Source organism: Carcharhinus amblyrhynchos, chromosome 16 (assembly GCF_965287045.1).
Source record: "Carcharhinus amblyrhynchos chromosome 16, sCarAmb.v2.hapA, whole genome shotgun sequence".
Lineage (NCBI taxonomy): Eukaryota > Metazoa > Chordata > Chondrichthyes > Carcharhiniformes > Carcharhinidae > Carcharhinus > Carcharhinus amblyrhynchos.
In genome coordinates this window covers 20764523-20792106 of record NC_137339.1, presented here as the reverse complement: position 1 = coordinate 20792106, position 27584 = coordinate 20764523, and the positions used below count along the sequence as shown (strand labels likewise).

The 27584-nt window shown below is 42.2% G+C and overlaps 1 protein-coding gene across 5 annotated transcripts in view; it reads right to left on the bottom strand.

The window, feature by feature from the left end:
• LOC145353875 (receptor-type tyrosine-protein phosphatase T-like) overlaps positions 1 to 27584 on the bottom strand; it is a 1296999-nt gene that overhangs the window by 146704 nt on the left and 1122711 nt on the right. For all 5 annotated transcript variants that reach the window (XM_080204786.1, XM_080204787.1, XM_080204789.1 and 2 more), the window contains 2 exons: positions 13939 to 14057; positions 6997 to 7032 (listed from right to left, as the gene is read on the bottom strand). In XM_080204786.1, the coding sequence (XP_080060912.1) occupies positions 6997 to 7032; positions 13939 to 14057 (155 nt within the window). The remainder of the gene's footprint in view (positions 1 to 6996; positions 7033 to 13938; positions 14058 to 27584) is intronic.

Genomic DNA, 27584 nt, shown 5'->3' with positions numbered 1-27584 from the left:
TCCATGTGATCTGAAGCCTGGGAAGGATTAAATGAATCTGAGAATGTTTTGTGAAACAGCAAGGTGGATAACCTCACAAAAAAAAGGTAGCAAAAACAGGAAGGCAGATTATTATCTGAATGGCTATAAATTGAGAGGGAGGAATGTGAAATGAGACCTGGATGTCCTTGTACACCAATTGCTGAAGATAAGCAGGCAATCAAGAAGGCAGATGGTATGGTAGCCTTCATAGCGAGAGCGTTTGAGTCCAGGAGCAGGGATGTCTTGCTGAAATTATACAGGGATGTTCTGAGGCCACACCTAGCATATTGTGCGCAGTTTTGGTCTCATTATATAAGGAAGGTTGCTCTTGCTATAGAGGGAGTGCGGCGAAGGTTTACCAGACTGATTCTTGGGATGGCAGAACTGACATATGGGGAGGGATTGAGTCAGTTAGGATTATATTCGCTGGAGTTCAGAAGAGTGAGAGGGGATCTCATAGAAATCTATAAAATTCTAACAGGACCAGACAGGTTCGATGTTGGAAGGGTGTCCCAGATAGCGGGGGAGTCCAGAACCAAGGGCATAGTCTAAGGATAAGGAGTAAACCTTTCAGCATGGAGATGAGGAGAAATTTCTTCACCCAGAGAGTAGTAAGCCTTTGGAGTTCGCTACCACAGAAAGCAGTTAGGTCAAAACGTTGTATGCTTTCGAGAAGGAGTTGGACATAGCTCTTGGGCTAAAGAGATCAAAGGGGAGAAGACGGGATTCGGTTATTGAGTTGGATGATCAACCATGATCGTAATGACTGGTGGAGCATTCTCGAAGGGCTGAATGGTCCACGTCTGCTCCTATTTTCTACGTTTCTATGTTTAAACCCATTAAAAAAGTAGCCTTATGTAAAAGTATACCCAGGTCACCTGTGCCTTAGAGATAAAAAAAAGTGATTGCTGGATATCTGAAATGAAACAGAAAAGTCTGTCCTTACTCCAGTGCCTTAGAGCAAGTTGAATAGTATAGTTGCTGCATTGTGTTGCTATAGGACTTTTGTGGATAAGTAGTCAAAGAACATTAGTACTCATGTTGAATCCTGTATTGTTCAGTCACTGCGATTTAGGTGCAGTGGAAGCTTTAGCAGAAATTGTTGCTATGCCACAGAGGTTAGTAACGTGTCAGGAGTTGGCCCACAAATTCTGCCATCAGTTTCAGCGTTAGCAGTCTACAGATCTGGTGCTGGAGGCTACATAGCATGGTGGCAAGATTACGATTCTATTACTTTTGGTGCCGGCTGCTGTCAGCTGTGTAAGTCCTTCTGACATACAACCGAAATGTGAGTCACACAATGATCTCTTCTCCCTCTGGGGTAAGAACTGTGCCTAATGGCTGCCAGCGCCAAAGCTGACATTGCTTTGTGCATTGTTAAAGTGGCGGATGCGCTAACTATTCGAAAATTAGATGCACAGAGAGCAGAACAGTGCTTATGTGTCAACTAATCACTCCTGTTTTAACCTTTCCAATGGTCCATTGAGTGATTTGGGATAATTAAAAGTACCATAGTCATGGTTATCACATCAGCAATGGAAAGCATCATTGCAACTGTCTGAAAACTGAATTAAATGGTTATTGATGTATTATTCAAAAGTTTTATTTTCCCAACATGAAATTTTCAGAATGCTTCTCCTTTGTAATTCAAAAATAAGCTTCTGGTTACCGTTTTCAATGCTTCGGCTCATATCACTACAATGATCAATCGTGCAAACAGCATTTGATGACTGCTAATGATAGGACGCATAATAAAATGGCAAGGCGAAAGTCTGGTTACAAAGAACCCTGACGCATGTTTTTTTTTCAGGCAGCATCATCCAACACCTGACAGGAAGGTTCTCAAGCTGCTGTCATGCTCTCCCCCATCCTGAGCGGAACAATTGAATGAGACTCAAAGAGAAGATGCACTAAAGTATTTCACAGACATTGACAGGGCTCCAGCTGATTGTACTTCAAAGCTTTATGCACGGCTATGGCATAATTATTTTTGTTGAAATATAATGGGGACTAAATTGGTTGCTAACTGGCAAAATAGACATGGGGGATCGTGACGTGCAATGAATGTCTGTTCAACGTAATACAAAGCAGTACACCAACATCGTGTTGCCAGTTGATATGAATGATTGCTGATTGCAGCCAGTGCTAACTTGCTGGAACTAATCAATGCCAGCCTGTCCCTCTTAAAGGGGGGGACGTGCATTGTGGCTGGAAGCAGTTGCTGACAGCTGGGCAGGAAGTGAAGCTGAGCTGGGAGACAAAGAGGAATAGCAGAATCTGGGAGAGAGTGAGCTCCAAGTTTTTCTGAGATTGGTGGCACAGTGGTTAACATTGCTACCTCATAGTGCCAGGGAACCAGGTTCAATTCTGCCCTTGGGTTATGGTCTGTGTGTAGTTTGCATGTTCTCCCTGTGTCTGCATGGGTTTCCTCCAGCTGCTACGGTTTCCTCCCACAGTCTGAATGATGTGCTCGTTAGGTGGATTGTCCCGAATAGGCGCTGGAGTGTGGCAAACTGAAGAATTTCACAGTAACTTCATTACAATGTTAATGTAAGCCTTACTTGTGACTAATAAATAAACTTTACTTTATACTGAAACATTTTGGAGTAATATAAAAATATAACACCTTACATGGGTGCAAGGTCAGTGATTGCAACTTCAAATACCCTATCCTCTTAACTGCATCACACCAATAGCCTAAGACACTGCTTAAATCACAACACCCTTCACTCAACTGCCAACAATCTCTATTAATTGGGGTTCATAGCCAACATTCATATGATTCACCTCACCCTCACACAATAAGCAATACTGCAAACCTCACACCCATATCTCACAGGCTACAAATATAGCCAGCTACTCAACTATGGCAGCACAATAGCCAGAGTTCATTGCACTTATTGTACTTCCCTCTCTCTTACAGGGCAAGGTGATACTCAACTGGAAGTAGCAGGAGTTAAGTGGAGGAGACATATTTCCCATGGAGGAAATGATGCTGGCCATTCTTGGGATGGTCATTGCTGAGTTCATGGCTAACGTTGGGGGAGAAACCATTGAAGGTTAAACTCAATGCCCCTTCTCACATCTTATTTCCCCCTCACCCCATTAATAACTTGGATCCTATTAATTCCAGAGTTCTGATATACAAGCTACAAATGATGTAAGTGCCTCCTACTTACCTCCATTCCTACATCACAATCTTAGAACCCTACAGTGCAGAAAGAGGCCCTTCGGCCCATCGACTGTCCACCAAACACAATCCCACCCAGGTCCTACCCCCATATCTCTACATTTTATACCCACTAATCCCTCCAACCTATGCATCCCTAGACACTAAGGGGCAATTTCTTAGCATGGCCAATCAACCTAACCCGCACATCTCTGGACTGTGGGAAGAAGCCGGAGTACCCGGAGGAAACCCATGCAGACACGAGGAGAATGTGCAAACTCCACACAGATAGTGACCCGAGCTGGGAATCGAACCCAGGACCCTGGAGCTGTGAAGCAGCAGTGCTGACCACTGTGCCACCTACACGCCCATACAACAATCTTGCTGTACGTTTAGTATGTATATATGAGTTAAATAGTTAAAAACTACAGCATGTTGCTGTGCAGAGGGACCTGGATGTCCTTGTGCAAGAATCACAAGGAGTTGGTTTGCAGGTGCAGCAGGTAGTTAAGAAGGCAAATGGAATTTTGTCCTTCATTGCTAGGGAAATGGAGTTTAAAAACAGCGAGGTTATGCTGCAGCTGTATAAGGTGCTGGTGAGGCCATGCCTGGAGTACTGTGTACAGTTTTGGTCACCTTACTTGAGAAGGGATATACTGGCACTAGAGGGGGTGCAGAGGAGATTCACTAGGTTGATTCCAGAATTGAGAGGGATAGCTTATGAGGAGAGACTGAGTAGGCTGGGCCTATACTCATTGGAATTCTGAAGAATGAGGGGAGATCTTATAGAAATATGTAAGATGATGATGGGAATAGGTAAGATAGAAGCAGGGAAGTTGTTTCCACTGGTGGGTGAAACTAGAACTAGGGGACATGGCCTCAAAATAAGGGGGAGTAGATTTAGGTCTGAGTTGAGGAGGGACTTCTTCACACAAAGGGTTGTGAATCTATGGAATTCCCTGCCCAGTGAAGCAGTTGAGGTTACCTCACTGAATATTTTTAAGGCAAGGATAGATACATTTTTGAACAGGAAAGGAATTAAGGATAATGGTGAGTGGGTGAGTAAGTAGAGCTGAGTCCACAAAAAGATCAGCCATGATTTTATTGAATGGTGGAGCAGGCTTGAGGGGCCTGATGGCCTATTCCTGCTCCTAGTTTTTATGTCCTTATGTACTTTGGCCACTATTAACAGTTTTCAGCCCCAAATGGCACTATTAACAACCCCTTGTCTCATCTACATGACATCTTTGTCAATCTATCCTCAGCTCCCACCTATCACTGACTTTCCATTCTGCCCCATTCCCCTCTCCAAGTAGAGAAATCAGCACATTTCTATCCCTGTTCATTTCTGTGGAAGGGTCATATGGACTCAGAATAGTAATTGTGTTTCCCTCTCCTCACGGGTTGCCAGTCCTGCTGAGTTTATCCAGCATTTTCTGCTTTTATTTCACAATCTTACTGTTGTGTATTTTTCCTTTCAGATGTGCAAGAAGGACAACCTGGCCAGGCAGTGGAGGGACATTAGAGTAACAATGAAGACAATAGGTGGGGTTTTACAGCCTCGCTTGTCCTGGAACCATAAAATCCCACCCGAGGTCAATGGATCTTTCTATGGTCCGCCCCTCTGATTCCTGTGGCTGGCCGGATGGTAAAATTCCAGCCACAGTCCCATCGCTTGATTTCACAATCGCAACCATCAGCTCAGATTCTGTGCATAGTTTAGAGGACAGATTAAAAGTGGAATCTTCAGGTATTGAAACACTGGGAATGAGGGAGGCGATGGCCCAGTAGTATTATCGCTAGACTATTAATCCAGAAAGTCCACTAATGTTCTGGGGTCCCGGGTTCGAATCCTTCCACTGCAGGTGGTGGAATTTGAATTCAATAAAAATGTCTGGAATTAAGAATCTACTGATGACCATGAAATCATTGTCGATTGGTGGAAAAGCCCGTCTAGTTCACTAATGTCCCTTAGGGAAAGAAATCTGCCAACTTTACCTGATCTGGCCTACATGTGATTCCAGAACAAAAGCAATGTGGTTGACTCTTAACTGCCCTTTGAAATGGCCGAACAAGCCACTCAAGAAGGCAGCTCACTACCACCTTCTCAAGGGCAACAAGGGATGGGCGATAAATGCTGGCCAGCCAGCAATGCTCATATCCCATGAATGTATGCAAAAATGAGTAGGCCACAGCCAGGGCAGGAATAGTGCAGGTTCTATTTGCAGAGAATGCAATTTGCTGGGACAATTTTCATCACAATATTGATGGATATGAAACAAAAAAATGCTTGGTACATTGAGAAGGCTTCCAGAAAGCCTCTTGTCAGTGTTAATGAGCATACTGGAGGCCAACACCAACTTGACACAGAGCTTTGTGCGAAGCTTGAAGTTCCTCTTTTCCAGCGTGGAACTCTGTTCAGGAACATGTGGACCTAAACACAAAGTGACAGAATAGCTTCCACTTATAGTCCAAGCAAAGCATCAATATCTGACTTCTGCAGCGGAAGCTCAGCTGGCTATCAGGCAACCTTAGGCTGCTTCCATGAAGACCATGGACGACAGGGTTTCGCAGCAGTCCAGCAATCTGTCTTCAACCAGATTACTAAATTGCTGAGGTGCTGCCCCAAGGGAGTGGCAACGGCTCCAGGGATCACAAACCTGCTGCCATCTTGCATTCAGTCTTGATGTTATTGAATGGCTGACGGGTATCGGGAGGCTATTCATATTTCTCGTTTCCTTAAGACGACCACATTTGTCCTCCTAACGCTGCCCTTGTTGTCAGCCAACCAGTCCATTCTGTTGCTGTCTCTCCTGAGACAACAGCTGCTTGAAGTGGTCACCAAAGGCTAAGTGTCTTCCACTGAATGTCAGCAAACTTCTACCAACCATGCGGCACCCATTGGGCTAGCACTGCACAGGGGCACTAGGATAGGCAAAGACACACAGAAGACAGGCAACTAAGGCTGTGTGCACGGGCACTATGGACATTATTCTGGAACTTTAAGGGCACATATAAGACCATAGGATGTCTGAGGAGAATTAGGCTATTCGGCCTATTGAGTCTGCTTCTCTACCATTGAATGTGATCAGAACTGATCTGATCTGATAATCCTCAGCTCCATTTTCCCATCTTATCCCCATAACGTTAGGTGCCAAAATGCTAGTTTTAAAATGGCCTCCTGAATGAGCTCTTTATGTGGCAGTCAGCTGTTTATAAGGCTCATGCGACTGTTCTTAGTGCTAGAATAATAGAATACCTGCAATGCAGAAGGAGATCATTCAGCCCATTGAGTCCGTACTGGCCACAATCCCACTCAGGATCTATTCCGTAACCCCACACATTTACCCTGCTAATCCCCCTGATACTAAGGGGCAACTTAGCATGGCCAGTCAACCTAACCCGTACATCTTTGGAGTGTGAGAGGAAAGCAACGCAGACACGGGGAGAAAGTGCAAACGCCACACGGACAGGGACCTGAGGCAGGAATTGAACCTGGTCCCTGGCATTGTGAGGCAGCAGTGCTGAACAACTGTGCCACGGTGCTGGCTTCAACTCCTTTATCCAGATCGTGTCTTGCATTAAATATGGGCTAAACCAATACTTGAGCTGAAGACCTTATCCTGCCCTTTACCCCTAGGTTATTCAGCAATAAGCACCACACTGAAACTTGCAGGATCACAGTTTATGCAGTCAATGTTACTTTACCTTCGAAATATGCTGCATATATTTGGGTACAAATAGACCCAATTAGTGGTTAGGATACACAAGTATTATGAGCATTAAATCATGAGGAAGTGTCTCACCTATTACTGCATTGGATGCTCCTTGGTCTGTTGATGCTGCATTCCACCAATCCATCGAAAAGTGAGATCAAATTAATTATGGAAGCAGGCAGCCGGCAGAAAGAGAGATAAAGACTTTTTAATGTACAATTAGACATTGTGTTATAATCCTGAAAAAGTAATCTCAGTAAAACAGCAAGAAATAAGATCACTTCTGTCAGCATAAACTTCAAGTGAAAAATAAATGATTTATGTATTTCCTATTTGAGAGGATATTCAAACTGCACTCCATCAGGAGTTCAGACTGATAACACGAAGCAAGCACGTAAACACACTGGGACTGATTCTAATGTCTAATGTGACCAAATTGACATCAACTAACCATATAACATCCAAATGGTAGGATTATCACCACTTTAATGTCACGTGCTGGTTGCCACCATGTTAAGGAGTTGCCTGCAGGTCACCTGAAGGGTTGACCCATTTAATCAGTACATAATATGTATGTACAAACTGACGTTTTATAATGGCCTGGTAGGTGTCCAGATCACCAACAACCTGTCCTGGACACCCCACCATGCCAATGCTATAGTTAAGAAAGCCCACCAATGCCTCTACTTTCTCAGAAGACTAAGGAAATTTGGCATGTAAGCTACGATTCTAACCAACTTTTACATGCGCCACAGAGGGCATTCTTTCTGGTTTGTACCACAGCATGGTATGGCTCCTGCTCTGCCCAAGAACACAAGAAACTACAAAAGGTCATGAATGAATCATGCAAACCAGCTTCCCATTCATTGGCTCTGTCTACACTTCCCGCTAACTCGGCAAAGCAGCCAGCATAATTAAGAATCTCAAGCACCCTAGACATTCTCCTTTCCACCCTCTTCCATTGGGAAAAAGATACAAGTCTGTGGTTGCGTACCAACCGACTCAAGAATAGCTTCTTCCCTGCTGCTGTCAGACCTTTGAATGGACTTACCTCACATTAAGTTGATCTTTCTCTACACCCTAGCAATAACTGTAACATTACAATCTGCACTCTCTCCTTTCCTTCTCTGTGTATGGTGTGCTTTGTCTGCATAATGCGCAAGAAACAATACTTTTCACTGTATACTAATACATGTGACACTAATAAATCAAATCAAATCAAAGAACGCCAGACTCCAATTACCTTTTTATGAAAGGTTGATTGCATATGTGTTGTGCACCTTCCAACCCAGTTAAACTGACTGTAAAGGAGAAAACTCCCTAACTGATAACTATTATATGATTTTTGTTTTTGCAGAACTAGAATGAACTCAGTATCTGGTTCACTAATTTCCTTTAGAGAAGGAAATCTTCTGTCCTTACCTGGTCTGGCCTACATGTGACTCCAGCCAGAGCCACAGCAACAATGTGGTTGACTCTCAAATGCCTTTCAGGATGGGCAATAAATGCTGGCCCAACCAGTCGTGGTCACGTCCCGTAAAATGAATTTTTAAATCTTCATAGGACCTCACAGAAATAATCTCTGCAACTGCCTGTTTGACTCCTCTCATCTTCACCATTATGAACCTTCACATCCCATACCCACTGGCCCAATTTCCCCCCATCCCTCACCCAGATGGTAAAGGGTTCAGCAATATGAGACGTGGGATTTAATGGTTCTATTTAACTGGGGGCCAGTTCTGGAAATCAATCAACTTCCTGGTTCCCTGTAAGTCTAAAAAGTTAACCCCCTCTCCCTTAAATTATATCAAAACAGGGTAGCTTATGAGTTGTCATTACTGTTATTAGTGAACACTCCTTTTTCTGCTGGTTTAAATTACATATTAATTCTGCACTAAATATGACATAGAAAATGTTCATCCATGAATACCATCTGTTATGTTAAAGCTCTCATTTCTTCGGTATCTAATTTCATCTTTGGGTATCTATGAATCAGAGCTGCTTCATGTGACTGATACTTAAATCCAAGTCGAATTTAGATTAACAGCAAAGACTTCATGTAAAATTAAATGCGACACATGGGTCTGAGGCCATTTGGCATGGTGTCAAAGTGTAGGTAGTAGCTATTGTGACAGTGCCCTCGAGTGGCACATATTAAGTCAGAAGTATTTACACTTCAGAGCAACATGCTTCCAGCCACAAGTTGTTCTGTGGACCAAATTCTAAAAGTGCATTCTAAAATGACAGTATTTTTATCTCTGCTTATTTCTTGAAGTTGTAATAGAAAAATCAAGCAATTAAATGGTGTTTAATTCTTCATTAAAGCTCATGAGTAAGTTCTGATGACTAAACGCCAATTCATATTCTTCCGTGTCTCTTCAAATATTTGATATTTATCTTAATTCAGGACTTGTTTGTCTTGAAAAATCTGATTTTGGAATTTCAATACAAAGCAAATTGAAAGTCTAAACCTTGTTGCTATCGCTCTGTTCTTCAATTATTTATTCAGAATTTAAACACCAAAATAACACAATTAACAAAGCATATTGGCATTGAAATTTCAGATGTTGATTTTAGTGGATGAATACATTCATAAGACATTCTTCCCGATAGAATTACAAACTTGCTTTAAAGCAAACAAGTTAACATAGCAATGTTAAAACGGCAGAGTGATATAGAAATGTAGGGGGAGTGTTGTAGGGTGGCATGGTGGCACAGTGGTTAGCACTGCTGTCTCACAGCACCAGGGACCCAGATTCAATTCCAGCCTTGGGTGACTGTGTGGAGTTTGCATGTTCTCCCCATGTCTGTGTGAGTTTCCTCCAGGTGCTCTGGTTTCCTGCCACAAATGTGCAGGTTTGGTGGATTCATCATGCTAATTTACCTCTTAGTGTCTCAATATGTGTACGTTAAGGGAATTAACTGGGTAAATGCACAGGATTATGGGAAAGGGGCCTGGGTGGGATCTTCTGACAGAGAGTCAGTGCTGACTCAATGGGCCAAATGGGCCTTGTTCTACACTGCAGGGATTCTTTGAATCTATGATTTTATGAAATGCATCAAACATCATCAGTTAAATATCGACTATAGTGATTTGTAGGCTTTATTTCAGAAAATAAATGAGTTGTAAACTATATTCTGTTTGCATGAGAAATCTGTGAACAAAATGTTGGGATTTATGATCAAAACATATGCATGGTAACTGGCAAACACAAATATATTTGGATCAGAGATCTAGCCATCTAAAGCCATTGAAAAAATAGACATAGGCCATCACTGTATATGTAAAAAATATGGATCTTTTGAATGGAAACTGATTGTGATTTATAATTTGCCTGGATTAAATATCTATTAACACAAAGACATTTGCAATATATTAATTTCCCCACCATCTTCACTTTTTTTCTTTATTCTACTGGTTTATGCTGGGAATTATGATTCCTTGGTTAACAGTAACCATTTCCTTCTTCCTTCTGATACGATACCTCATTGGACATTTATCCTGCAGAACTAGAATGGACAGGAGCACTCCTACAGAACTCACAGCCTGCTTCTGCCACTCCAGGTTCCTCCCATCTTTATGAACCTTCATCTCCCCACAGCCACTTCCCTACAACCATACTCTAAATCCCCCAAAACCCCCCAATCTCCTGCCCCTCACCCAGACATACCTGTTGAAGGAGGGTTCAGCTATTTGACATCTGGAAAGGCTGAGGAGTTAACCACAATGGATATTGCAGTCAAACCCAATCCATTCCCCAAACATGTACTTTCCAGTGATTGGATAATGGGGAGGTGATGGTGTTATGGCAGACTATTAATCCCAAAACTCAGCTAATAAGACTATAAGGCCATGAGGTATAGGAGCAGAATTAGGGTACTCAGCCAATCGGGTTTGCTCCACCATTCAATCATGGCTGATATTTTTCTCATCCCCATTCTCCTGCCTTTTCCCCTTAACTGCTGACCCCCTTATTAATCAAGAACCTATCTATCTCTGTCTTAAAGACACTCAATGACTCGGCCTCCACAACCTCCTGTGGCAAAGAATTCCACAGATTCATCATTCTCTGGCTGAAGCAATTCCCCCTCATCTCTGTTTTAAAGCATCATCCCTTTAGCCTGAGGCTGTGCCCTCTGATTCTAATTTTTCCTACTAGTGGAAACATCCTCTCCACATCCACTCTATCCAGGCCTTGCAGTATCCTGTAAGTTTCAATAAGATCTCCCCCTCATCCTTCTAAACTACGAGTACAGACCCAGAGTCCTTAACTGTTTCTCATACGACAAGCTCTTCATTTCAGGGATCATTCTTGTAAATCTCCTCTAGACCCTTTCCAAAGCCAGCACATCCTTCCTTAGATATGGGGCCAAAACTGCTCACAATATTTCAAATGGGGTCTGACCAGAGCCTTATACAGCCTCAGAAGTACATCCCTGCTCTTGTATTTTAGCTGTTATGAATGCTAACATTTCATTTGCCTTACTAACTGCAGACAGAACCTGCATGTTAACCTTAAGAAAATCTTGAACAATGATTCTCAAGTCCCTTTGTGTTTCTTATTTCCTAAACATTTTCCCGTTTAGAAAATAATCTAGGTCTCCATCCCTCCTTCCAAAGTGCATAACCTCACACGTTTCTAATTGTATTCCATCTGCCATCTCTTTGCCCACCCTCCTAACCTGTCCAAGTCCTTCTGCAGCCCCCCTGCTTCCTCAATATTACCTGTCTCTCTACATATCTTTTATCATCTGCAAACTTAGCAATGTCTTGGGGACCCAGGTTCATGGTATGGCAGATGGTGGAACTTGAATTCAACAAAAGAAAATCTGGAATTAACAACCTACGATGAATCCTGAGCCACAGCAATGCGGTTGATTTTCAATTGCCTGAGCCAAAGGCAACTAGGGATGAGTAATAAATGTTGGCCAGTCAGTGATGTCCATGTCTCACAAATGAATGAAAAAAAGTATAAAAAGTTGAGGAAGGACGCACAGGCTAACTTTAACCCAGAAACTATTCTATCATTGTCCTGGCAGTGATTAGGAAATGTGGCATACGCTTAAGAATCTGCCTGGGCCTTTCTAATTCTGTAAGATTGTACATTTAACTCTAACATCTTCAACCAAGCCATTGGGAGAGGAACCACTTTTATTCAAATTAACATTTTCTGAATATGTCAAACTACTTCAATTGTTTTTATCCATCTTCTGATGGATAAATGTAATGTATACACTCAACATATAAATTGTTGCATATATGCTCCAGATATTTAACAAAGATGCCCTTATTGTGCCTGAGGAATAAGAAGTTAGCAAACATTTCATTTGGGATATAGGGGGACAAAGAGAGCATATAGTTATGTTCCCATAACAGACACACAACTCAAAGACAAATTGTAGATGCCATAAATCTGAAAAGGGGAAGGTTTCCACTTTTTTTATATTTAGCTGTGTGTAACCACAGTGAATGACGTGTTGGCTGGCAGGGGAATAGGCATATGACCATGCACTCCCATTCGGTCAATGCCTCTGACAAGGCGATGCATCTCTACACTGTCTCTGCTCTGCACAAGAACAGAGTGAAAGAGTTAATAATGCTCTGGAAGTAGCCATTACTCTTTCCACATTTCTTTCAATGTTCTCCTTCATAGGCTGAATGGCAGAGTAGATACTAGACCCCAAAGCCATGATATCAGCAGTCTGAGACCCCAGCAAAGCTGTCACCAGATTCTCAGTCATTGTATTACCCACTGCAGTGACAGTAGAGCTGACTGCTCACTCCATGGTCTCAATGTCTTGTTGAACGACCCAACACAGGCTAGTGTTGGCCCCTTCATGCTCTGTGTTATTATGCATAAATTCACTGGCAGGATGCTCAGTGCAAGTAAGGGCACACGAACCTGGTAATTAGCCAGAGTGTACGAAGGGCCATGGGCATCCTTTAGAGAGAGGCAATTGGTTATATGGTTTGAAGGGCACCAATCCACATCAAGTATGGGGCAAGGAAAGAACGCAGGCCTCCATAATTTATCACAACCAATACAGGGATTGAACACATGCTGTTGGCATCACTCTGCATCGTACTCTAACCATCCAAGCTCTCCAATCTCTGAACTTAAATCAAATCCAAATATTAAATAATTATTTACATGTATTCTGCTCATCAAACTTGCTGTGGAATCTAAGTAGCTTGCCGGGGATTGAACACAGAAGCCTTTTTATGGCTTACTAATTTTATCATGTGCACTTCACATGCTCTTCAATGTTCCTTCGAACGTGAAATAATAACATTGAAGACTGGGACTTAGGCTTTAATTCACAAACACCATTATTAATCAGGAACAAGTGAACAGTGACCTTGACACACACTGCACTTTACAGCAGGCTGCGAGCTTAGGATATCCTTAAGCGAGTACAAAATAATAAGGTAGTCACAACTGCTGAGCTAAACTGGAGTGTCATCTTAAACGACAGCTCTTGTTAGTTCTTACCAGCCAGTTTGAGAAGTGACCTTCAGGAAACAACTAAACCCAAGCAACTTTAAATAACAATGTTAATTTCGAAAAAGCTACAAATCAAATTCACATTTCAATAAATCCGAAAAGCTGTTTGTATTTGAGTAGAACGCCTTGACTCTCCTGCAGAGGCTCGGTTGCGATAAGAGAAGTAATATCTATATCAACCGTATCAATGAGTGAAGCTGTTTTTAATCTTTTTAGTACCATGATGGAATTAAAGAAACTAATATCGTGCTATATCTGAGACAAAAATACTTGAGATAAGCTTTTCTTGGTACAGACTGAAGATTTCGAAATTAAAGTATAGTTTGGGAGGATTGGACTGTTACTTTTTAAAAAAGGTGTATTTATTTAGATCATTTCACTTAGCCTACAAAGCGAAAAACCAAGACCATTTCACGTAATGTTGATAGACTAATGTCAAAATCTTCGTAGTTTTTTTTAATCACTCACAGATGAAAATCTAAAACCTCTGAACTGGTGCTCATGGCGAATCCATGTTAGGACTTACATGCATCATCTCTTTGAGCTGATCTGTGTTTGTTACAACTCTTGTCTGTTGCTGTTACCACAGGTTCCATTTCTCGCTGGGTGCTGTTCTGTGTTTCCTTCTGCTTCTTTGCTAGTTTCCTTTATGTTTGCAGGAAGATAAAGACAAGTTGGTACTTTGAAATAAATTTTTATCAAACAGCCATCTTATCAAACGACATTTGCTGATGAAAAAAAAAGGGGCCAGCGCTCTGAGAAAGAAATCTCTGTGCTTTGACAAACATTTCTTTAAATCTGAAAGTGCAGGTGCTTTTATTGTGTGTGAAGACTCCAGCAATTATTTATGTACAACTGACATGCCTATATTGACTGTAGTGTTCTGTCATAAACCTTCCAAGTGTTGTCTCTGAACTCATGTTCAAAAGAATGAATAGTTAGATTCCTATGAATACATTTCACATGGAATTTTCCATTTTTGACAGAAATATGCTGATTAAAAATTCCGTACTTCCGAAAGGAACATCAAATCTGTCTTCTGGTTTATATTTGCCAGTCTTACATCTGTGCAAAGGTTTGCATTGTATATAGTTCACTGAAATTGTGGTGTAATTTTAATAAATGAATAAAATTGAATGGCTCGTCAGGAATTTGTGGTTTTATGCAGGTAAGGTTAGAATTGTTTTGTTTTACACAGGACAATACTTGCACTCCCTGAAAACCATTGTATTGAACAATTTTAACCTGGAAATTTGACTACTGCATCATAGCTATTTTCATTCTCCCTTGCTTCCTCACATTGTGTACTGTAAATAGTTATCAGCAAAAGCACAGTAAGACAACAGCCATTTACCCTGGTAAAGAATTATTAAATTGCTTGGCAGTTTTCATTCAGATATATATCTCGGTAACTTTATTTAGGAGATGGGGAAGATTTTCACCTTCACTGAGCAGCAGTAATCTGGCATGACCTCCCCTTGAACTGCTTGATTTTCTGTCCATTGAAACAAAAGGATTTTATAAAAAGCTGCCAATTCTCTCTGCCAGGTTACTGTTCGGCCTCTGAAGACAAAAATCATTTGCCTATTAATTTCAAACAAAGTTTTCTTCCATTCAGTGTTCAATTTTCTCCACCCCCCTCCTCATCTCCCCTCTGTTATCTCTCTTGAAAGTGCACACCTGTGGTGTTCCACAGGTACCAAGCAGCAGCCCCTGGATCAAACGAAAATGACTTCTTCTCGATCGATGTAACTGTGCATAAAATGCACTTAACAGTGATCCACATAGGGAGACTGAACATTTCTGCTCTGAAATAAATTGATTGGAAAAGAAATGTGTTTTGTGTGTGTGTGTGGTGAGAGATGGGGGGGTGGGAGGGGAGAGGAGGAGGAGGAGAGGGGAAATGCGTATGGCCATTCTATTAAAAACGCAGCCTGCAGCGATCAAAAACATACAGTGCTAAGTAATACTGAGTAACTTGTGATTTCAATTCTCCTGCCACCACCAAGCATTTTTAACTTTCTGTTCAAAAATGGTAATTTTATGTGACGCACATAGAGCTTATTACTACTGCAAAATTCATGAATTTACCACTGTGCCAGTATAAATTTGCACTGGGCTTATGATTCAAAATTTCACAGATTGACCAACATTTTCCTCCCTTTGCTCATATACTGTTGATTGCAAATCACTTGAAACAAAGCCTTTATCTTATTTGACTTGATTCTCGTGTGAATGCTTGCACAAGTACATATCATAGGATACTTACAGTGCAGAAAGAGGCCATTTGGCCTTTCGAGCCTACACTGACAACAATCCCACCCAGACCCTATCCCCATGACCCCGTGTATTTATCCTGTTAGTCCTCTCAACACAAAGGAGCAATTTAGCATGGCCAATTAATCTAGGCTGCACATCTTTGGACTGTGGGAGGAAACCGGAGTACCTGGAAGAAACCCATGCAGACATGGGGGGAATGTACAAACTCCACATAGACAGTGATCCAAGCTGGAATTGAACCCAGGTCCCTGGTGCTGTGAGGCAGCAATGCTAACCAAAGCCACGTAGCCAAAAAATATACAGAGTACTTATAAGACAGAAATTGCATTCTCATAGCAGCTTTTATAAACTTAGGATGTATCAGTCTGGTTCACAGCCCATGCTGTACTTATAAAATACACTGTTATAGTGTGGGATAAAATATCGCAGACAAAGTGCACTTATGCAAACGCTTAACACAGACTATAGGGTAACTTCATCTAGCGCAAATGATGATAATTGAATTTTAATTATTCTTTAAGTTCACTCTTGTGTTTCAGGGAGATGGAAGCACTAACTTGTTTTGACTTATACTCATGCTTCTCTTAATGCATCTTTATACTTATTTGTCCTATCTTATTGACACTACCTTTTATTGGAAGGATGCTGATAAGAAGTAATATCACTTTTATTCCATACCTTTCTACATTAATTATTATGCCCAATGTGTATACACGTGAAACATGTTCCAGATTTAAGTGCATTATGGTTATCCTTGTACACATTACATGGTGTGGAGATGCTGGTGTTGGACTGGGGTGGGCACAGAAAGAAATCTTGCAACACCAGATTAAAGTCTAACAGGTTTATTTGGTAGCACAAGCTTTTGGAGTGCTGCTCCTTCATCAGGTGAGTGAAGAGCTGGGTTCACAAACAGGGCATATATAGACACAGACTCAATTTACAATATAATCGTTGGAATGCGAGTCTTAGCAGGTAATCAAGTCTTTGCAGGTGCAGACAAAGCGAATGGAGAAAGGGTTAAGCACAAGTTAAAGAGATGTGTATTGTCTCCAGACAGGACAGTTAGTAAAATTTTGCAAGCCCAGGCAAGTCGTGGGGGTTACAGATAGTGTGACATGAATCTAAGGTCTGGTCGAGGCCATCCTCACGTATGCGGAACTTGGGTCTCAGTTTTTGCTTGGTGATTCTGAGTTGTTGTGTGTTGTGTAGGCCACCTTGGAATATGCTTACCTGAAGATCAGAGGCTGAATGCCCTTCCCCACCAGGAAGGGAATAGTCTTGCCTGGTGATTGTTGACTGGTGTCCATTCATTTGTTGTCATAGCGTCTGTATGGTCTCGTCAATGTACCATGACTCGGGACATCCTTTCCTGCGCGAATCAGCTAGACAACATTGGCCAAGTCACAAGAGTATGTACCATGTACCTGGTGGATGGTGTTTGCACATGAGATGATGGCATCTATGTCAATGGTCCAGTATCCTTGCAGAGGTTGCTATGACAGGGTTGTGTGGTGTCGTGGTCACTGTTCTCCTGAAGGCTGGATAGTTTATTGTTTGAGTTGCGCAGTTGTTTAAAGATAAGCAGTGGGAGTATGGAGATGGTCTTGGTGAGATGTTCATCTTTATCAATGACATGTTGAAGGTTCTGGAGAAGATGTCAGAACTTCTTGGCTCCGGGGGAGTACTGAACAACGAAGGGTACTCTGTCCATTGTGTTTCGTGTTTGTCTTCTGAGGTCGGTGCAGTTTTCACTGTGGTACATTGGAACTGTAAATTAATGAGTTGAGCACCATATTCTGTTCTTATGAGGGTGTCTTTCAGCGCCTGTAGGTGTCTGTGGCGATCCTCCTCATCTGAGCAGATCTTGTGTATATGGAGGGCTTGTCCATAGGGGATGACCTCTTTAACGTGTTTAGGGTGGAAGCTGGATACGTGGAGCATTGTGAGGCTATCCGTGGGCTTCCGATACAGTGAATTGCTGAGGTGACTGTCTGTGATGCAGATGCGTGTGTCCAAGAATGCAATCGATTCTGGACAGTAATCCATGGTAAGTCTGATGGTTGGATGGAACTTATTGAGGTCATCATACAGTTGTTTCAATGATTGTTTATTGTGAGACCAAAGGAGGAAAATGTCATTGATGTATCTAGTGTATAGCGTCGGTTGAAAGTCCTGTGCAGTGAAGAAGTTTTGTTCGAGCCTGTGCATGAAGATGTTGGCATATTGAGGTGTATTTGGTTCCCCTGGCTGTTCCATGTGTCTGGATGAAGAACTGGCTGTTGAAGGTGAAGACATTGTGGTCCAGGATGAAGAGGATGAGTTGTAGAATTGTCTCTGGAGAGTGGCAATTGTCAGCATTGAGTACTGAAGCAATTGCAGCAATGCCATCGTCATGGGGAATGCTGGGGTAGAGTGTCGAGACATCCATTGTGACGAGACGTATTCCTGGTTCAACTGCTCCGTGTGTGCTGAGTTCTATAAGAAGTCCGTAGTGTTGCAACAGAAGCTGGAGATTCTTTGTACGATGGGTTTCAGGGTGCCCTTGACATAGCCGGAGAGGTTCTCACACAGGGTCCCATTGCCTGATATAATGGGATGGTCAGGTGTGTTGGCCTTGTATATTCAGCTTCTGATCTTCCTGTAAGTGCTCTCCAAGGTGGCCTTCATGACATACGACAATGCAGAATCGCCAAGCAAAAACTGATAGCCAAGTTCCACACACATGAGGGCGATCTCAACCAGGATGTTGGGTTCATATCACACTATCTGTACCCCCCACGACTTGCCTGGACTTGCAAAATCTCACTAACTGTCCTGGCTTGAGACAATTCGCATCTCTTTAAGCTGCAGTTAACCCTCTCTTCACTCGCATTGTCTGCACCTGTAAAGGTTTGATTACCTGTAAAGACTCGCATTCCAACCATTATCTTGTAAATTGAGTCCGTGTCTATATATGCCCTGTTTGTGGACCCAGCTCTTCACTCACCTGATGAAGGAGCAGTGCTCCAAAAGCTTGTGCTATCAAATAAGCCTGTTGGGCTTTAACCTGGTGTTGTGAGACTTCTTCCTGCGCATTACATGGTATTTTCAACTCAGGTTCAACCCACTTACAGCTTCCAGGGAACTTCTCAAGTCACTCCCTTCCTTAATGATTGATGCTCACTTATTATTGCACTCCCTGGGGGAATTCTCCCATGTTGTCTGCAACAGTTTTAACTGTGGATGGGGCCTACTCCTGTTCCTATTTCTTATGGTCTTAAGGGGGAGAGGGAAGAGAACGTGGCAGGAAGACCAAACATCAGTTTTATGCTGGTGTAAAATGATGGCAGTTTCTTCCACTACTACCTGCCATAGCGGGTCACAATTCTCACTGGCATGAAACAGATTGGGATGCAGATGAAAGCCCAACGTGAACCCCTTCCCTTTCCCGATTGTCTGCAGTGCCAACAGGAAATCATGCCGGTTGTAGCAAAATTATAGCTCACAGTGAAAGAAACAGTTGCAACGTACAGGCAGAATTGGCTTAGTGACAGATGACCCAGAATGATGTTGTTTAATGGATGTTTTTCTGACCGGTGGAAAGTTGGCAGTGGAATTATCCCGGGGGTCAGTTTTGGGACTCTTGCTTTTCTTAATATCTATTAATGAACTAGACCTTGGTTCACTGGGCATTTTAAAGCTTGCAGATGATATGGAACCTGGAAGCATTGTGAACTGCAAGGACATAGACAAGTTGGTGGAATGGCGGACTAGTAGCAGATGAACTTCAATACAGAGAAAGGTGAAGTGATTCATTTTGGCTGGAAGAGCATGGAGAGGCAATATGAAATAAAGGGCACATTTCTAAATGGGGTGGAAAAGCAGAGGGACCTGAGTGTATTTGTATACAAGTCCACGAAGGTGGCAGGACAGGTTGAGAAGGCAGTTAATAAAATATACAATAACTTAGGCTTTATTCACTGGGCATAGTGTACAACAGCAAGGGGGTTACGCTGAACTTGTATAAAACATTACTTCTACCTCAGTTGGAGTATGGCATCCAGTTTCGGGTGTCACACTGGGAAGGATGTGAAAGCAATGGAGAAAGTGGAGAAATGATTCACAAGAATGATTCCAGTGAAGAAGAATTTCAGTCCTGAAGATAGGATGGCGAAATTAGAATTGTTTTCCTTGGGGAAAAAGAAGGCTGAGATGAGATTGTGATAGAGGTGTTCAAAATCATGATGGGTTTCGACAGAGTAATCAAGAATGAGAGGCCAAAGATTTAAAGTAAGTGGTAACAGGAGTAAAGGTGTCAGGAGGAAACACCTTTTCACGCAGCGAGTGGTTAAGGTCTGGAATGCACTGTCTGAGATTGTATGAGAGGCAAGTTCAATGAAAACATTCAAAGGGAAATTAAACAGTTATCTAAAAAGGAAAGAATGTGCAGGGAGAATGGTGTTAAGTGAATTGCCCATCTGGAGAGATGGTGCAGACACTCCTGCTGAGCTATAACAATTCTCCGATTCAATGAAAGCAGATGATTTCATTATCATATTGCTGTTTGTGGGAACTTGCTTTGTCCAATTGGCTGGTCTGCTTTCTATGTTACACCAGTGATTAAACCCAAAACGTGATTCATTGCTCGTAAGGCACTTTGGCACAAGAAACGCTTTCTACAGATGCTACAAAGTCCTTTTTCTTCAGTTAATTTGTGAAGCATAATCACTAGCTTCCAAGCCAGACTAATTGCTGTTGACTAACTGTATTTTCAATCGAGAATCACTAACTCTATTTTCAGAAAGTTCTGGAAGAGTTCTTAGACTTCAGAAGTTCAGCTTACTCATCTACAATTGATGTCATGTCTGTATCCTTTAATAAAAATTAATCTCGTATTATTATTTTTTTGATTCTCAGGTACATTTCTTGTTAGTAAAGAGCTACAGATTGTTTATGTCTATCTCCCACCTGCTCAGTCTCTTACTTTAATACAGTGCTCAGGGTCAAAGTGCAGCAGCAAGGAACGAGACCCATCACCCATCAATTCCTCAATTGTCTACATCAATCTTTGTTAACTGATTGCTACATTCATTAGCATTTCCACTTATACCTCATCCATCTTAGCCACAGAATCTGAAATCCTCCCACATTTCTCTTGTGAAAATGAATGTGAAGAATTAATTAAATGAATCAGCTATTGCCTAATCCTCAATGGCCACACTGCCCTGAGAATTTCTCACAAATAACTGGTTCTTTAACCTCATTAAGCTTCTGCAGTCAAACAGAATTAGTCACACACTGTGCCCAATCCCTCTTGAAGGTTCTCCATGTGTTGTCAATGTGGCCGCACTACATATACTAAAGGTCAAGATAAGTGTACGGCTCGTTCAAATTAACATATTTTTATTTGATGAGTCTTAATGAGCCAACTCAGACAGCTATCTTTCCTCCTGCCAAAATATTTAGAAATTCCAGGAACTTTATTTAATGAAGGTCAACTTGCTGAGTTAAGTGCAACTCTTCTTTTGGAGCTAACGATTAACAGTTTAACCAGTCGTTAACAGTCATTTGTGAATGGAAATCTAAAATTGCATTATCTTCGTCTTGATGTCCAAGGTCTATGTACTTTTTATCTTATATCTATTTTGCACATAATATTTTCTGTTGTGGGAGGAGGGGCTTTTTGCCTGATAAATTTTCGAGGGTAAAGTTGATTGAGTTTTTTAGATGCAATTCCTGTTTTTGACAGGGACTCTGCCTTGGGAAAAGAAGTGGAGAGGCACTGCCAATTATGGGATGGCCAGAATGAAACATTTTTCTACAAATCCCTTCTTGACCCATTCAATGAAAGCGCTGCAGCAGCTTAAAGGGCCGAGATCTACCCTGAACGCTGCAGAGGCCTTGAGCAGGTTCTGAAGAGTCCATGATTTAGATAGGGGTGTGGGTGTCCTCCGGCATGAGATTGCCTGCTTGTGGAGGAGGCATGAGGAAAGGATATTTAGAGCCATGCCACTTACCCAGCAGAGGGTGGTGAGATTGGCAGTAAATGTCTCTTCTACACTCAATCCTACCCAGTGAATTGCATAATACTTTGAGAAGTCTAATGACTTGTTGAAAGCTGATAAAACATAAAAAGTCACAGCTTATAAAAATGTACTGGACTGCCTTGCATATAAATTTCTCATATGGAAACACAGAAAATTTTAGCATGAGTAGGTCAGTTGGTTCTTTAAGCCTGTTGCACATTCATTATGCTCATGGCTGATCATCTAACTCAGTGACCTGTTCCCAATTTCCCCCCATATCATAGAATCTTAGAATCCCTAAAGTGCGGAAGGAGGCCATTCAGCCCATTGAGCCTACGCCATCAACAATCCCATCCAGGTCCTCTCCCTGTAACTCCACGCATTTACCCTACTAGTCCCCATGACACTCAAGGACAATTTTGCATGGCCAATCCACCTAGCGCGCACATCTGTGAACTGTGGGAGCAAACCAGAGAACAAGTTGGACTGAAGGGCCTGCTTTCATGCTGTAAACCTCAAGGACCCAGAGGAAACCCACGCTGACACGAGGATTCACACAGTGACTCAAGGCCAGAATTGAACCCGAATCCCTTGGGTTGTGAGGGTCACCCCTTTGATCCATTTAGCCCTGAGACCTATCTCTAACTCCTTCCTGATAACAATCATTTGGCTTCAACTGTTTTCTATGGTAAAGAATTCCACAGGCTCACCACTCTCTGGGTAAAGAAATTTCTACTCATCTCATCTACTCATCAGACTTAGAATGTGACCCCGGGTTCTGAACTTACCTGCTGGGGGAACATCCTTCCTGCATCTATCCTGTCTAGTCCTGCTAGAATTTTATAGGTTTCTATGAGATCACCCTTCATTCTTCTAAACTCCAGTGAATATAATCTTAACTTACTCAGTCTTTCAGAGATCAGTCCAGCCAGCCCAGGAATCAGTCTGCTAAACCTTCTATGCATTACCTTTGTGTCAAGAACATCCTTCCTCAGATAAGGGGGCCACAATGGTGCACAATATTCCAGGTGTGGCCTCACCAAGGCCCTGCAGCAAGACATTTCTGTGCCTGTACTTGAATCCTCTCACTATGAAAGCCAACATACCATTTGCTCCACCTGCATGCTTATCTTCAGTGACTGGTGTAAAAGGACAACCAGATCACATTGTACATTCCCCTCACACAATATAAAGCCATTCAGATAATAACCTGCCTTCCTGTTTTTACTACCAAAGTGAATAGCCACATTTATCTGCATTATACTGCATCTGTGGTGCATTTGCCCACTCACTTAAGCTGTCCAAATCACACTGAAGCATCTCTGCAACCTCCTTATAGTTCATCCTCCCATCAAGTTTGTTTCATCTGCAAATTGGAGATAGTACACTTAGTTCCCTCATCTAAATTATTATATGTAGTGAATAGTTGGGGTCCTGGCACTAATCCTTGCTGTATCCCTGCCGGCCACTTGGGAAAAGATCTATTTATTCCAACTCTTTGTTTCCTGTCTGGAAATCAGTTTTCTATCCATCTCACTAACGCCAATCTCATGAGCTTTAATTTTCCTACAACTTACTACCGCTAAATCCAAGTGCTTCAACAGGGGATTACTATTGTGCAGCAGGATCTCTATTTTCACATCCTTATGTACATACTGTCTCTTGAAACCCTCATCTGAAATGTCAGTTCCATCATCGTTTCCTTTATTCATTCATGGGATGTACACCTCGCTGACTAGGCCAGAATTTAATACCAATTTCTAATTGTCTTTGAGAAGGTGGTGTTGGACTACCTTCTTGAACTGCCAGTCCACGTGGTGTAGGTACATCCATGGTGCTGTTGGGGAGGGAGTTCCAGGATTTTAACCCAGCAACAGTGAAAGCAATACATTTCCAAGTCAGGATAACACCATAAGACCATAAGATATCGGAGCAGAATTAGGCCACTTGTCCCATCGAGTCTGTTCCACCATTCATTCATGGCTGATACATTTTTCATTTCCATTCTCCTGCCTTTTCCCCATAACCCCTGATCCCCTTATCAATCAAGAACCTATCTATCTCTGTCTTAAAGACACTCAACGGCCTGGCCTCCATAGCTTCCTGCGGCAAAGAGTTCCACAGATTCACCGCTCTCTGGGCTGAAAAAATTCCTCATCATCTCTGTTTTAAAGGATCGCCCCTGTAGTCTGAGGTTGTGCCCTCTGGTTTTAGGAGCAGTATCACAGCAAGGTGTGTGAGACAGGCAGCTACAGCATTGATTCTCAGATAACAGAATCTGTTACTGGGCAACAGAAGCTTCTCCCACTGCACAAATCCTCCATCCACAAGTTCAGTGTGTGAGATAAATGTGTGTTTGCCTTACACACCCCATCTCTCACAAGAAACGATTTGGATGGGAACAGATGGCGGTATTCCCATTTCCCTGCTGCCCTTGTCCTTCTAAATGGTAACAGTTATGGTTTTGTAAAGTGCTGTTGAAGGGGTCTTGGCGAGTTCCTGCAGTGCATCTTGTAGATGGTACACACTGCCGCCACTGCACATCCGTAGTGAAGGGAGCGAAGGTTTGTGGAAGGGGTAGCAATCAAGCAGGTTGCTGTGTCTGAGATGGTGTCAAGTTTTCTGAGTGTTGTGGAGCTGCACTCACCCAGGGAAGGATATTCCGTCACACTGCTGACTTTTGCCCTGTAGCTGGTGGATAGGCTTTGGGGAGTCTGGAGGTGAGTTACCCTCTAAAGGATTCTGAACCTCTGATCTGCTCTTCTACTCATCATCAATCTTCCATGTAATTCTTATTGACATATGGATTGCCTTACATGTTCCGCAACCAAAGAATTTCAAAACTTTAGCCTTCTTACCCTCTGTGAGGTTGAAGCTAACCTTGAAATTCTCACAAAGAGCTATAAATGGAGAATGGGAGGGGTGGAGTATAGAACCATAGAATTCATACAATGCAGAAGAGGCCATTCAGCCCATTGAGTCTGCACTGACTCACCCAATGAAGGAGCAGCGCTCTGAAAGCTTGTGCTACTAAATAAACCTATTGGAGTTTAGCCTGGTGTTGTGAGACTATAAAATATGTCTCCCCTATCCCCATAACTCCACACATTTACCATGGCTAATCCATCTCATCTACACATCTTGGGACACTAAAGGGCCCAGGAAACCTGGTACTAATGGGAAAACCAATAGGCCAGATGATCTTTTCTTAAGAAATTATGTTTTAACTGCCGATTCCTCATTTCCCAAAACTGGCAGTCTGGGCAGCTGCCAATGATTCAGTTGAGAAAATGTAGACTGCACGAAGGCACTGGCAATGTTTCATAAAGAGTGCTCCCAATTCAACAGAATTGAGGCAAAATACAGAACCAAGTCATAATACTTCTGCTTGCATCTTTAAAGAAATGCCATTAAGTGCAAATGTACCAGAGGGAAGATTTTCATATTGATAGTGGTGGAACAATCTGAGCAAGGCTAAGCACCTGAAGAGGGACCTTAGCACTGAAGTGTACTGGGTAACAATAAGCCCTAACAATAGAACATCTGTGATCATTCTGATTTACTGTGGTTTAATCTATCAGGGTGGAACGGTGGCACAGTGGTGCCTCACAGATATAGGGAGCTGGGTTCGATACCCGGCTTGGGTCACTGTCTGTGTGGAGTTTACGCAGTCTCCCCGTGTCTGTATTGGTTTCCTCCAGGTGCTCCTCCCACTATCTGAAAGATGGGCTGATTAGCTACATTGACCTGAACAAGTGTCGGAGCATGGCGACCAGTGGAATTTCACAATAATTTCATTGCAGTGTTAATGTAAGCCTAGTTGTGACTAATAAATGTACTTCACAGCTGTTGATTTTTAATGTAAACCTTCAATGTAGTTTCCAATTGCAAAGCAAAAAAATGAATTAAAATGATAAATTCTAACAAAAATGTAAAATATTATTTTACCAATCATGTTAGAAATTGCACCGTGGGAAATTTGGTTATTAGTTCCTTCAGATGATATTCTTCTGTCTGCTTTTTTTAGTGGACATGATCATTTTGATAAAATGGCAGGCTTACAAATTTCACGTGATTGTTTTAATGCTTATGACATTAATTCTGCATTCCTTCATTATTGTTTTCACCATAATTTATTTAATACAGTAACTTCAGATACATCATAAAGTCGTAGAACTCTATAGTGCAGAAGGAGGCCATTTGGGCCATCGAGTCTGCACTAACCACAATCCCAACCAGGCCCTATCCCCATTACCCCATGCATTTACTCCAGGTAGTCCCCCTGGCAGTATGAGGCAACTTACTATGGCCAATCCACCTAATCCACACATCTTTGGATTGTGGGAAGAAACCGGAGCATCTGGAGGAAACAATGCAGACACAGGGAGAACCTGCAAACTCCACACAGACAGTGATCCAAGCTGCTGGGAATTGAACGCAGGTCTCTGGCGCTGTGAGGCAGCAATGCTAACCACTGTGTCACCGTGCTGTCCCTCTGAATATAGAGGACCCCATTGATCATAAACTTGATAACTCATACTTAATTATATGGAAGTGCGTATCATTATGTCCTTTTGAATATTTGAATTCTATAATCCAGCCCAATTTGCAACATAAAAAATTTAGGAATGTAAAATGACGCAAAGGGATTTCAGGATAATATACAGCGATTGTTCAAAACATACAGCCCAGCATTTCCAAGAAATTACAGAGTAACTAAATGTGCTGCATTATTTTCCCCCCAGGGAAATATGTGCATACCAAATTAATGTCATTTTATGCCATAAAAACATGTAAATCTTTCAAATTGTTTGAATGGTTCTCAAGATGCTCCCACCAAAACCGCTCCCACTCCGTTACATAGTTTCTCCTTCGCTTGATGATGTGTCTCTAATGGAAGTGTTTTCCATATCTCTGTCTGACATCAGCTGGCATGCCACCACCCCAAAAGGTTGATGCAGCAAAGCTGACGGTCAGGTGTAACTGTGTGGGCGCAACTGAAATTTAATCGTGATTTTAGTCCCATTTTTGTTTTCTTTGTGTCTGCGTGGGTGTTCTAGTTTCTTCCTACAGTCTGAAAGACATGCATTGGCCATGTTAAATTCTCCCTCAGTGTGCCTGTACAGGCGTCGGAGTGTGGCGACTAGGGGATTTTCACAGTAGCTTCATTGCAATGTTAATGTGAGCCTACTTGTGACTAATAATTACTTAATATTGTTAATCTCAGTGCAGTCTGAAAAATTTCAGATGCTCTCCCCCATTCTCTCCCCCGCCCCCAACGCCCCGCCCCGCCCCCAACACCTCCCCCCCCCCCCCCCCCGCCCCACCCCGCCCAAAGAATTGCAAAGGATTTGGCACCTACAATGACCTTCCCAATGGACATACATAATGTTGGAAAAGGAATAACAGAGGGAAGGGGCTCTGCACATGATACCCTGAACCATGGCAAGACACAGCATCCCACTGGTCATTAATTCAATTGAGGGCATTGTATCTAAACATGTTTCACATGGGGTTTTAATTTCCCAATGTAGGCAACTAAGCTGTGTGGAAAATGTTGGTGCTCAGCAAGGTCGGAACACATTTTAATAATTCCTGGAAATCTCAGACCGTAATGTCATCTGGTTGGAGACTACAATGTTCTGCTGTCTTACCCTAAAAAAGTGGTTTTTAAGCTTTTTATAACTAACATCGGGAAGGTTTAAAGCTGTTCATTCACGTCGCTGACATTTTAGCTAACTCGTTTTATTGGCTCATGTCAGGTGAGGCACTCAGCTGAGAAAAGGGATTGGAAAACATATTGGAGTGCAAACAAATTGCGTTCTGTGTTTGGTGACAGACCATTTGCTTTCATATTGCAGAATCCATTCCATTAGCTTTACTA